Source organism: Miscanthus floridulus, chromosome 1 (genome assembly GCF_019320115.1).
Source record: "Miscanthus floridulus cultivar M001 chromosome 1, ASM1932011v1, whole genome shotgun sequence".
In the NCBI taxonomy this organism is placed as follows: Eukaryota; Viridiplantae; Streptophyta; class Magnoliopsida; order Poales; family Poaceae; genus Miscanthus; species Miscanthus floridulus.
In genome coordinates, this window is record NC_089580.1 from 185,156,684 (window position 1) to 185,170,193 (window position 13,510).

Here is a 13,510-nt window from a genome sequence, read left to right on the forward strand (position 1 = left end):
AAGCGATCGTATGATGCTTCTTATCTTTGGTTTGGCCAAGGACCACCCCAATAGCATAGTCACTAGCATCACATATGATCTCGAATGACAGCGACCAATCAGGAGGTTGGATGATTGGCGCTGAGATGAGTGCTTTCTTAAGGGTATGAAAGCATTTAAGCACTCATCGGTGAACTCAAAAGACGCATCCTTAGCTAATAGGTTCATGAGGGGTCTAGAGATGTGTGAGAAGTCTTTGATAAAATGTTTGTAGAACCCCGCATGACCTAGGAAGCTACGGATTCCTTTCACGTCCACAGGGGGTGGTAGTTGCTCGATAACCTCAATCTTGGCTTTGTCTACCTTGATCCCCCTTTCGGACACAAGGTGTCCAAGGACAATGCCTTCTCAAACCATGAAATGGCACTTTTCTCAATTAAGTACCAGGTCCTTTTCTTGGCATCGTTGCAAGACTTTGTCTAAATTCTCAAGACAATGGTCAAAAGTTTTTCCATAGACCGAAAAATCGTCCATGAAAACTTCCATGATTTCTTCAATCATATCTAAGAAAATAGACGTCATGCACTGTTAGAACGAAGCGGGTGCATTGCACAACCCGAATGACATTCGTTTGTATGCATACGTTCCATGCGGGCAAGTGAATGTGGTCTTGCTTTGATCATCGGGGTGGATGGAAATCTGATGATACCCTGAATACCCATCAAGGAAACAGAAGAAAGAATGCTTCGCCAACCACTCCAACATTTCATCAATGAAGAACAGTGGGAAGTGGTCTTTCTTTGTAGCCGAGTTGAGCTTTCAGTAATTGATACACATTCTCCACCCCGTGACGGTTCGTTGCGGGATCAACTCGTTTTTACTATTTTCAACGATCGCCATTCCTCCTTTCTTGGGTACCACCTAGACGGGACTAACCCAATCATTATGTGGTACGGGATAAATAATCCTGGCATGAAAGTTTGAGGACTTCCTTCTTCACGACTTCCCTCATCGCATTATTCAGCCTTCGCTGAGGTTGTCTAGATGGTGTGCTAGAGGGATTGATTGGAATGTGATGGGTGCAAAGTGTTGGACTTATCCCCTTAAGATCATGAAGGAAATACCCAAAAATAGACCTATGTTTCTCAAGAATAGCGATGAGTTTGGTTGTCTTCTCATCAGTAAGCTTGTCACTTATGATTATAGGAGTTTTGGTGTCACCATTAAGAAAAGCATAACGTAGGCCAGCGGGTAGGGGTTTAAGTTCAACCAGAGGTTGTACCGGTACTTCCTCATTGGGAAGGTTTGTGGTCTCACCTAAGTCATCCTTCTCTTCAATGAAGAGTTTGGCATCTTTTTCTAAGGCCGACTCAGGAGATTCAAAGGGCGAAACTAACATGACCTCCTCAGGCAGTTGTGGATAGGGGAGAGATTCTGCCACCGAGTTTTTGGCTCGAGTGATAGGAATGGAAAAAGTGTCTCTCCCTAGCTTTATGTCTAGGTCCCCTAATGTGGGTGGCTCTATGAAGAGTTTTTCTAGGGGATGCCCTATCATGATATCAAAATCATGGATGTCAAAGACATGGAAATCAAGGACCATTTTGATATTATCATGATGCACTGTTACATTGTGCAGGATCCTATGTCCTTCTAGGTTAGAGCATGGGGCAACCCTAAGAGATTTGTTTGTTGGAGCAAGGGGTTCAACACCTAAGTAGGTGTGTGTGAAAGATGTGGACATGAGATTTGCTCCGATAGTAGGATTGTAAAGTATGTCCACCATGGTTCTATAGATCTAGCATTAGATGGTTAAAGAAGGGGTGTGAATCTGAATTTCTTCAGAAGAAAGCTCCGCTTCTTCTACCCATTCACTGCTCAGGATAGAAGTCAACTCCCTAATGGATTCCCTGAGGAATTCTTTGTCTAGAGGGTCGAGGGGAGTGACAGGAATTGGTGGTGTCTTTTGGTATGAGTACTTTGAAGTATTTCCAAAATCTTCATGAAATTCATCCTCAAAAAATAGAAATTCCGAAGGTTGGAAACCTTCCTCTAGAATTTCTAGTTCGGGTGAGGGTCTCTGAATGGGAGGTATTGGTTTGGCCTTGATTGAAGAGACTTCCTCATGTCTTGATTCAGGCTCTACATTGAGGGGTTCTAGGAGAGGAGTGTTTTCTAGAATGTGGTCTAATAATGCTTCTCCTTCCGCTGTGGTTTTATGGTTGAATGAACCTCCAGCAGCGATATCAAGCTGTAGGGCAGATTCCTTGTTAAGATCTAACCAAAAATATTGTAACAGCATATGGTTTGGTATAGGCAAGTCTGGGCCAGAGTGTGATAGGAGTGAAAATCTAGCCCAAGCTGCACCTATGGTTTCCTTCTCTTTTTGTTGGAAATTGAGAATCTCCTATCGTAGGGAAGCGATTCGAGATATAGGGAAGAACACGAGATAGAATCTGTTCCTCAATTCTTCCCAATCTCCTTTTACCTTCCCTACATTATGGGCGTACCATTGTTTTGCCCTCTCATCAAGAGAGAAGGGAAACAACTTCCATCTAAGAGTTTCATGTGACATGCCCAAAATGGTTAGACAAGCACAGAGTTGCTCAAATTCCCGTAGGTGATGATATGGGTTTTCGTAATCTAACCCCGAGAAGGTTTGTTCCCAAACCATGGCTACAAAGCCAGAGCGGAGTTCATAGCTAGAAGCTGTGATTGGCTTCAAGGATTGTGGTGGATCTAAGATCTCTCCCTTGGGAGCAGAAAGTTGATGAATTGATGGTTGCTCCATTGGAAAAAGAATAAAAAGAAAAGAAATGTAAAAATAAAAGGGTACACATGTGAACTAGGTTTGGAGATAATTACGACAACCGTCCCCGACAACGGCGCCAGAAATGCTTTTTTGTATTTCTTACCGTGAGCGAAAGAATCCACAAGTGCACGGATATACCGTCGTAGCACTTCACCCGGAAGTATTCAGGATATCGTATTTTCCCAAATGAACGGATGTGCAAAGCCTCTTAGCTAGTTCGCCCAAGATAACAAGAAGAAGGATAGCTCGGGTAGTGAGATTTTTCTAAGGGTAGAGGTACTAAGTTAAGATAGCCTTGCCACTATAGACTTACTTTGAGCACCGGATAACACTTGGTCTGCCAAGCATTGCCGGTCTACAGCTCTATGCCGAACCCGGATGTGGGGGATTACAAGGGATGAACTAGGCTGTCGCCACTGCCGTCTACCCCTCAACCATGGGATACGAGGCAAACGAAGGTAGCCTCAAGCCTAGACACCACGTCTATGCTATTGACTACTACTCTAGCGCATATGCAAGGGTTATCCATCTTTATCAGGGCCCTTCTACTAGAGTATCCGTTACGAGGACGAACGATGAACCCACAAGAATATAGTGATCAAAGATAACTTTTCTTAAGAACTCAACACCAAAGATAAACACGAACCTTATACTCCAATTATACTTGGTTCATTGAGGTACAAGTGTAGAGGGAGCCGACAACCTCGGCACTCTGTCTACTTGATGTACTAGGGTCACTAGTACAAGAAGTAGAGGTTGCCGACACTCTGGTACTCCTTCAACTCGTAGCTCTCTCACTCCCTATTCTAATTCTAGCTAAAGCCTAGGTAGGAATGAAGCCCGTCTTCTCTCTTGCTCTCTTGTGTGTTGATATCAAATGTGGAGCTCTAGCCCTCCCTTTATAGTAGCTAGAGGTCGGTTTCGATGGAGATAAATTAGAAAACCATCGAAAACCACCTATGCATGCCGCCATGCAACCGCCTGCAAAGGATGGGCCCGAGAGGAGCCACTGGCGGTCTAATCAGCTCCGAATCAACCCATCTTTGGTGAGCGAGCTCCTTTGGGCTTCCTAACTTGGGCCATGATGGTATTATGCGAAGATACGGTGATTTCATTTGGGTTTTGGCCTTATTCTCGTCTTTGTCTGGGCCCTGAATTGTCTGGTAATTGGGCCTCTCTCTTTGGGCTTGTGTAGAATGGTGTTTATGCTCCATTTCTTTGCACATTCTTACCCCTTTATGTGTACTTTCCATAAATGCCCTCCTGCAAATGGTCAAACACCAAAAGTTGTGGAATTGATTAGTTTTAAAGCCCTATTTCTAGGTTTGGTGTTTGTATGCTATGATTTTTTTTGATAGTTGGCGGTTGAAAATGTGAGTTAAGGACCACCAACATGCTCCACACCTGCAGACCAACACAACCAAGAGACATGTTGCACACGTATACTCACGCCATAGTTAGTCTCCAAACTCAACCAAAACTGATCATCCCTCGACAACCACTCATCACAAACTTGACATATAAGGGCACATATCAACCTTGTGTTCGCATAGTATAAAGTAACTAAGCTATCTTGGCAGCAAGCAACAATCAAACTATCAGAAATTTTCTTTTAAGGAATGTTTGGGACTACTCCGCTCCTGTTTTTGCAGCTCCGTTCTAGCTTTGCATTGCCAAACACCCTCAGCTCCAAGAAAAGGTAGGGTTTGGGGTCAACTGCCCGTTTTTTCTAGAGCACGTCAAGCGGTACTTTAGGATTTGGACTCTATAAAATCTCTAGGGGTCGTAGGTTGGGTTCGATTCACTCAGACAAGTTTATTCAACGCGTGTTTAGTTTCAGAAAGTTGGAATTTGGGGCTACTGCAGCACTTTCGTTTTTATTTGGCAATTAGTGTTCAATCATGGACTAATTAGGATCAAAACGTTCGTCTCGCAATTTTCCACCAAACTGTGCAATTAGTTTTTTTTTATCTACATTTAATGTTTCATGCACGAGCCACAAACATTCGATGTGATAGGTACTATAGTATTTTTTGGAAATTTAGGGTGGAACTAAACAAGGCGTTAGCCTTTTCCATCACTGCCATCCAGGTCTGGATCATTAACTCACCCACGCATGTATACGTACGCCCTTGCATCATCACTGAATGGAAGATGGATGTACCCCTCAAACGTGGGCCAATAGGCCTTAAACCTCTCGATGATGATTCTTTCCTTGGCTACCAAGTAGGATAGGGAGGTTGTGCTTGTGCACGACGACCTCGGTCAAAAAAGTCCAAGATCCATTCGGCGGTTGGCCCCACGACCCATGCATGTGGCGCCAAGATTATCGCTGCGAGGAAAGATCGGGCCGCCGCAGGCCAGCAGTGAAGAAACGCGACGACTTTCCCAACGTCTCGTCACCCCGAACGTCACCGGGATCGGATCCTCTGCGGCGTCCGTCGGCAGCCTCTGGGGCGCTCTGCCGCCTGCGCCGTGCGCAGCGGATCCCGAATGATTAGTCTGACCCGACAACGTGCAACTCCCAAGGTCTCCTGCTGCGTACTAGCCGCCACTCATGGTCAAGGCGACTGTGCTTTGTGTGCATGCACCTGAATCCTGGTACTGTACGTGGATAATCTTCGCTTTCACATTTGCTTCCCATCAGTGAAAAGAAAATGATCCTTTGGTAAACAACGAACGAATTTCCACCGCGGAGTTCAGTTAGGACCACAAGAAAAAGAGTACCAATATGAGCAATACCTATGACAGAAGTAGCAAACGACGTGGTTGGTTCTGTAATCTGTATAGGTAATGAGGTGGCTGGTTCTGTATAGGGACTACGAACTAGCTAGGCGAATCGCATCTGTTGCTAGATTTCATTTAAGTGGTCTCAGATAAAAACGCAACAGAGGAAAAGTGCGAACGGCACAAAGCGCATGGATGGACGGACAGGGAACTAGAGCAGTAGCGACCTCACGGGCGCCCACTTGCCCACGCGGGGACGATCAGGAAACGGATCGAATATGTGATGGGCGGGCGGGGGACGGCCACGCCCGGCTGCCCTGATCACCTGACGAGGCGCCGCGGCCCTTTCCGTCGCGAAACGCCGCGGGGCGGGGGCCATATCGACGAGACGAGACGCGGCCGGGCCCGGGCCCCGTCGCGTGCGCCCGTGGGGAACGAACCTCATCCCGCGCGACGGGAGGGGGAGGTTTGCGTGCGTCGCGAGCGCTCGGTACCCGATCCTCTCCCTCCGGTCCTCCCCGCCACCGAAAAAGAAAAGAAAACGGTCGTGCGCGGTGCGCCGTGCGGCCGAAACGTCCTATCGCCACGCGGAGGCTGTTCGCCTGGTGCAGAAGCAGCCGCGCCGAAATGTTAAATGTGGGGCACGCGGCGGGCGTGTGCGTGTGCCGATTTTTTTTATTCTTAAGCCTTTTTTTTAAGAAAAAAATCACAAATATGTCTCTGGAGGTATGTTTTTAAAATCTGGACCCTTAGCTTGATGCCATCGTTGGTGGCGCCGAGCTTAAGCGCAGACATGGCGGTATGGGTGAAAATGGTACGGATATTTTCCGACCGTATTTGATACCGAATTCGTTTAGAGGGGTTTAAATCTGTTCATATCCGACTCCGGATATTCAACACCCGATATTATATCCGTATCTGAATCCTCAAATCACATATTTATGATGTCGATATCCAATCGTATCCTATCTGGCATGGTTGACACTATCCGTATTCGAATCCGAATCCGGATAGAAATATGAAAACAAATGTAATATCAATGATATCCGTTCGTATCCGATCCGTTTTCATCCCACGGCGGTGACTTGACAGGCACCTTGGCGCCGTAGATCTTGACGCCGTGGTTATTGGCGCCAAGATTTATGAAGCTGAGGTGGTGTTTTAACCCGGCGTTCAACCTTTCTGTCCGAGCCTTATTCCTCTTCTTTCTCCTCCCTCTCGGGTTTTTTCTCTCCCCACTTCGTCCTACCTCACGAATCGGCATATTGGACCTTGGAAACTTTGATTTGATCCGTAGATCTTTGAGAGTAAGGTATCCTCGCTCCCTCCTAGTTTTTTTTTTAAATCGATTCGGTATATATTACTCAAATTTTTTAACTTAAGAATCGTCATTACTTAGGGTTTCATGCAATTTTAATATTTATATTATACAACTGTTGGATGTCAAGACGTGGAAAAGCTACCAAACAAGGTAACCTCAGCACACGTTGTTATGATATGGGTTCATTGTTGTGGATCAAATGAAAAACCCTAAGTGTAGGGTTTAATGTTAATTGCTTTCGGTTCTTAGAACAAAAATAGCTAAATTGTAGTTATGGCCGGATGACCGAAAATGCCTTCAACCCATTGCCTCTGCCTAGTGGTGTTCCAGTGCCCATGTGCTTTTGCGGCGATCCTTGCAAGGTAGCCAAGTCCGACGAAGAGGACACGTATAGACAGATGTATTAGATGTGTTCTAATTTTGCGTTTGAGCCTACACTTCGTCAGCGCCGCATTAACAAGATGGTGAGGAATTAATGTTTGTGTCATATGACATCTTGCATGATTTTTTTTATTTTGTAACAATTGTATTTTTTGCAGACCCCTCCACCGCCCTATAATTTTGAGCAGTTGATCGACACTGAGATCAAGCATGAAGACAAGGAATAGATGCAGAAACTGTTACGGTGGGAGACAGAGAACAAGGAGATGATGGAGAAGAGACGTAGAGAGAAGGCTGCAAAAAAGGAGCACAAGAAAGAGGAGGAAAGGTGTGTTGCTGCGTACAAGGAGGAGAGGGAGAAGAAGGTTGAGCGTGCACGCCGAGCGAAAGCAGCGATGGAGGAGAATCACGATGCCCTGAGAAAGAAAAAGTGGCCTCGTTGCACTTAGTAGTCTCCATTACTTGCTAGTTCTATGGTTTATTCATGAACAATGTTGTCTACTATTGAACTTTTCAATGTGTTGTTATGTAATGCACTTTAAGTATGGGCATGCTTAGGTCATGTACTATGTTATTTAGTTTGTCGGCACGTACTTCTAGTATTATTGTGTTGTTTAATGTGTCATAGTATTAGACTTTTCATTATGTAGTTGTTTTCATTATTTGTGGTCATAATATTCAGTTTAATATTACGGACATAGTGAAATATGATCACGTGCTGCAAATAAAACCTAATGAAGTAGGACATTATATAATTCAACACACAAAACACATGAAATAACATGTGAGAACATGTACCGAACTAGGGTACAGAGGTCCTAAACTAAACTTAACATGCCTTAGTTAATTGAAGCGAACAACAAGCACAAGAAATGACATATGAAAACATGTACCAAACAAGGGTACATAGTTCCTTCGACTAAACCTAACATGCCTTAGGTAATTAAACCAAACAACAAACACATGGATGTGCCATGTGAATAAGATAGGGTCATCCTAGTAGTCATAATATTCATTTTAAGTAATAGCTATAAAAAGTGTGCCCTGATATTTTCCAATCAAGAATATACCATCAATGGAGAAGACAGGACGACAGTGCCTAAAGACCTAGACACACTGAGGGAAGCACCAGAAAGCAAGGAAGAATATCTGCCTCTCATCCATCCATGCATTTGGTTTTGTGATGTACTCATAATGCATGCCTGGATTCACCCCTTTGATTACATTAAAAAGTACTAGCAGCTGCTCATATCCATCCTCCTAGTCCCCATATATCATCTTCCATGCTCGCTGCTTAGCCCTCCAAGCTTTACCATAAGTTGTCACATAACCTCTATACAACGTCTTAACGGTCCTGATAATTGTCCTAACATTAATGTTGGGTTCTCCCTGCAATCTTCCCATCAACCGCTTGGCAATGAGGGTAGATGTCAACTGTCGATGCTTTAGTGTCAGCACATGATCAACATAATTGTGTGGCCCGATAACTTTTGTGATCTTCCACTTTTCGGTGATCTTTTGCTTCCTTGCACAAACCCTCCATGGGCAGTGTTTCTTGTCACACACAATTATGTAACGGTGCACCGCATATGAATGCAAGACCTTGTAAGGTCTCTTTCATATCACTGCAAACGCCTGCAACCACCTCTTCAATACAGGGAGATCCTTGAATACCCTACCTTTCTCAATTACCATGTTAGGGCCGGCCTTAGGAGCTTCTAGGAGCTCATCATCACGTGCTTCTGCACACGCCTGATCGGAATGAGCAAGATCGCTAAACTCGTGAACTCTTGGATCACGGCGGCTGGGAAAGATACGCCTCAGTATCTCAACATCACTCTTTGTCAGCTCTCCAACAGGACGATCATCATCGGAATCAAGAGCCCTTACCATCTTATATGGCTCCGAATCATTCATAATTTCAATACTATTGGAGCCACGGAATCCATCTCCATAGTGTACTTGCGCAACAACAGTGGGCACATCCACATTGTTAGGAATGTTTCCTGCAACATAAGTAGAAAAATGAGAAAAGAATGAAAAAATGGATGTAAGGAAGGGGTAAGCTCCCAATAACCATGCGGATAAGATACTTACTCGGATGATTCTATGTCAAAGGAATCTCATAAGGAGGATCTACCATAACATCATGAGTCTGACAAGCATCTCCAACTAGCTCATTGGGGGCAGATTGAGCATTGGAAACCATAGGTGCAGCCTCCACATCCATATTAGGTTCCAGGACGGGAGGGTCCAAGTATGCCTGCTGACCCATTGGTGGGGAAAACCCATGAGGGATGGGATCAACTAACACCCAACGCACAATCATGTCTGGAACTAGCACTTCATAGCCGATCTCACATAGTTCTCCCACTGGTCTGCATACCAAATTGGGATCATCTTCCTTAGGATGTTGGGAGGGGAACCTAGGTGAAGTACACCCTCCACTGCAATACCATCATCATCATCAGCTCCATGGCAATATAGCTCCTCCCGAGCCCTTGCAACTAACTCACTAAATGAAGGCTTCTCATTGAATAACATAGGCACGCTTTGCATCTCAACAAACTCAACATATCCATAGCGATCTCTTTCCACGGTGCCTCCATGATATATGCTCACTAGGTTGTCCATCTAGTAGTTCAAACAAAAATTGAAATACAGTTCGTTTAGTCCAAAGTAACTGCTATATAGTACCTCTCTAATAGATAATAACCAACTACACCCTAAATAACTATGTCACTAGCTATCTAACTATATTTATCTAACTAACTAAATCAACTAGCTATCTAATAACTATATCTATGTACCTATGTCACTAGCTATCTAACTATATTTATCTAACTATATCTATCTCACTAACTAAATCAACTACCTACCTCATCAAATTTACTAGAAACTACCAAATAATCAAAGTAGCACTACAATTCAAGCTAACTAAGTACCTACATTGCATATTCAAACATTTTACCTGTTCAAGTCAATACAACGATGCGACGCGGACGCAGACGCTGGGACAGGAGCAGGACGGGGACACAGAGGACGGGATCGACGATGAGGTCATGGCACGCTGGGAGTAGGGGCCATCTCGTGGCCGGGGTCGCCGGAGGGAGCGCCTATGAGAGCGGCGGACACGGCGAGCCAGGACGGACAAGGCGGCGCGGGCTGGGAGGGGCGGTGTGTGGTGGGCGTGGGACGGCCGGCGCTCCACGCGGCGAGGCCGGCATGGTGGGGGCCGGCGCGGTACAGTCAGCCAGCAGCTACTAGTAGCTTGCCACGAAAGGAACATCGGTGCAAATTAATTATATGAGAAGATGGGTTTCGTCCCCAGATACATTTTGGTCACGCTTCACGGACTTGTAACAGTGTTTTTAGGTACCAAAAACATGTTTCAACGGATGACCCAAACTGACGACGCATTTCGCGTCCAAGCCGATCCGAAACTCAAATAAATGTCTCGACGGAGAGACGACGGAAATCTCATCCGTCGTCTGCAGGTCGCTGTCCACACAAATAGCTGTCGCTCTCATCCGTCGTCATCGGCCAAACAAAGAAAAAAAGAACACACCATTCCCCATCCTCTTCGTCGCTCGCTCCGTCCCGACATGGCGGCGGAATCGGTGGCGGCGCCTCCCGCGGTCCGTCCGCTCTCCGCCCCCTTGTCCTCTCGCGCTTGCTTCGCTTTCTTCTTCGTCTCCCGCTCGCTCTGCTGCTGCGTCTCTCCCATGCTGCCACCTTCTGTGCGTGCCTCGCCGTCGCCGTTGGTCGGCCGGCCGCCGTGGCGGACCTGTGGCGTCGCGCGCCGGCCGTCGGTGTGCTGCTAACTGCTCTGCGTGTCCGGCCGCCGCTGTACCTTCTCTGCTTCCTCTCCCCTCCTCTTCTGCTTAAGCCCACGGCGTTTCTTGCCTTCGTCCACTCCCTATGTCGGCCTTTCCTCAGCGCCTCGCCGGATCTCGCGCCGGAGCTCGCAACTCGGTGGACGGCCACGGGGAAGACGAAGACGGAGGAGCAAGCGGCACCGGACGGACGGAGGAAACTGCGAGTCTTGTTTTGGTTTCGTTGTTGGAGAATGAAGGCTTTGGATCCATGACTTTTTTTTTCCAGTACGTGACTCAAATCCTAAATAGGTCTCATATTTACGCTCTCATCGTTGGAGACAGTCTAAGGCCGCAACCAGACGCAGGCGTCTTCGTTGAAACTTCGCCTTCTCGGTTGCCTGCCTGGCTACCTCCGCGCCGCTGGCAGACATGTATATATATAAGAGCACAAACACTAGCGGCCACACCACAACCTCCTCGCTCTCGTTGGTCGCTCCATCACCGTTCACCAAAGAGCCAAAGACATCCGCCGGCCTCCTCTCCTCGCGCGCCGGCGCCGCACGCATGGCTGCCTGTGTCGACAAGTGGCAACCCACGCACGCCGGCCGCCTCTCCGGCGCCATCTACCGCTTCTTGGCGTCCGCGAGCGGCGGCGGCGGCGACGACGTCTGGGACGAGCTGCGCGCGGAGGCGCAGGCCGACGCGGACGCCGAGCCGCTCCTGCGCAAGTTCTACGGCGACCTCGTGCTGTCGCGCCCGTCGCTGGAATCCGCCCTCGCGGCGCACCTGTCGGCCATGCTCTGCGTCCCCGGCGTGCTGCCGCAGGACGCGCTGCGGGACCTCCTGGCCGCCGCGCTGGCGGCGCACCCGGACGCCGGCCGCGCCGCGCGCGCCGACCTCCGTGCGGCGCGCGACCGCGACGCGGCTTGCGACCGGATGGTGCACTGCTTCCTCTACTACAAGGGCTTCCTCGCCCTGCAGGCGCACCGCGCCGGGCACGGGCTCTGGTCCGAGGGCCGCTCGGCCGCGGCGCTCCTCCTGCAGAGCCGCGCGTCCGAGGTGTTCGGCGTCGACATCCACCCCGGCGCGCGCATTGGCTCGGGAATCCTGTTCGACCACGCCACGGGGATCGTCATCGGCGAGACGGCCGTCGTCGGGAACGACGTCTCCATCCTGCACGGGGTCACACTCGGCGGCACGGGGAAGGAGTCCGGCGACCGGCACCCAAAAGTCGGGGACGGGGTGCTGATCGGCGCCGGAGCCAGCGTGCTCGGCAATGTGCGAATTGGAGCCGGGGCGAAGATCGGAGCCGGGGCGGTCGTGCTGCGGGACGTGCCGGAGGGAACCACGGCCGTCGGGAACCCCGCGAAGGCGGTCGGGAAGAAGGCGGCGCCGCAGCGGCGGCCGGAAGAGCAGCCCGGGGTGACCATGGAGCAAGGGTGGTCGGACTACGTAATTTGAAAGCTTTCAGAGGGTCTGGGTGCAAATATTTAGCGCAGGAGAAGGAGAGTTTCCCTCCAAAAGATATTTGTGGTCGATGGCCACCGGTATTCTGCAATAGTGCCGCTATTGCCTACACTACAGACTAGTGAGAGAGCTGCATTGCCATATGCCATTGCATAAGAGGGAGAGGGAGCTCAATTAGGCATTGAGCCCTACAGCAAGTCCATATTTTTTTCTGTTCTTTTTTTCTTTGTTTTTCGGGACAGAATAACAATACTATATGCATCTGATAAGTTATCGGTTGCTTGTAAATAGACTTCAAGCTATATTCCTGTGTCGGTATGTTTCGTTTCTCCTCCTATAAACCATAAAGTTCCATGCAGGAAACAAGCCTCTGTCCTGCAGGGGACTTTATAGTTTATATGCAGTACTGCTCAAGTACAAACTCTGACCAAGTAGAGGTTGTATATATAAGCCTCTGAACGGATTCTGTAAGCACATATTGATAGTTGAGTCTTGGAAGGGCTGCTTCAAACAAACCAGAGCATAAACTACCGTAACCATATCTGAAAATTGACTGGCCAGCAATAAATCAGCTGTTCCATCGCGACTTGGACTGCTTGTCTTGGCCTAAACAAAATCAGCACTTCAGCAGTAGCATTTCCGCATTTGAATTGAGAAAAAAATGAATAATTGACGTGAGGTGCTAAGCATAAAGATAAGTACAACTTCTAGTTGAGAATCTTGGTGAAAGAGGTCAGGGCCGTCAGGCTGCCCCTAGGTGGACGTGGCTGATGGCTACCCATACCGGATGAGAGAGATCGATCTCTCTCATCCGGTACGGGTACCGGATGTCGAATAAAAGCAACTGGCTGCGACATCGATCTCTCTCATCCGGTACGGATAGCCAACAGTCACGTCCACCTGGGGGCAGCCTGACGGCCCTGACCTCTTTCGTCAAGATTCTCAACTAGGAGTTGTACTTATCTTTCTACTTAGCACCTCACGTCAATTATTCGTTTTTTCCCAATT

General features: G+C 47.9%; 1 protein-coding gene across 1 annotated transcript; it reads left to right on the forward strand.

Annotated features, from left to right (window-relative positions):
* Positions 1-11,490: 11,490 nt before the first annotated feature.
* On the forward strand, positions 11,491-12,899 carry LOC136505206 (probable serine acetyltransferase 4). Its single transcript, XM_066500348.1, has one exon. The coding sequence runs from the start codon at positions 11,600-11,602 to the stop codon at positions 12,494-12,496; it is 897 nt and encodes a 298-aa protein (XP_066356445.1). The 5' UTR covers positions 11,491-11,599; the 3' UTR covers positions 12,497-12,899.
* Positions 12,900-13,510: the final 611 nt, after the last annotated feature.

What these genes read in the sequence shown, in the direction of transcription:
- LOC136505206 (XM_066500348.1), top strand. Translation starts at nt 11,600, where the DNA reads ATGGCTGCCTGTGTCGACAAGTGGCAACCCACGCACGCCGGCCGCCTC.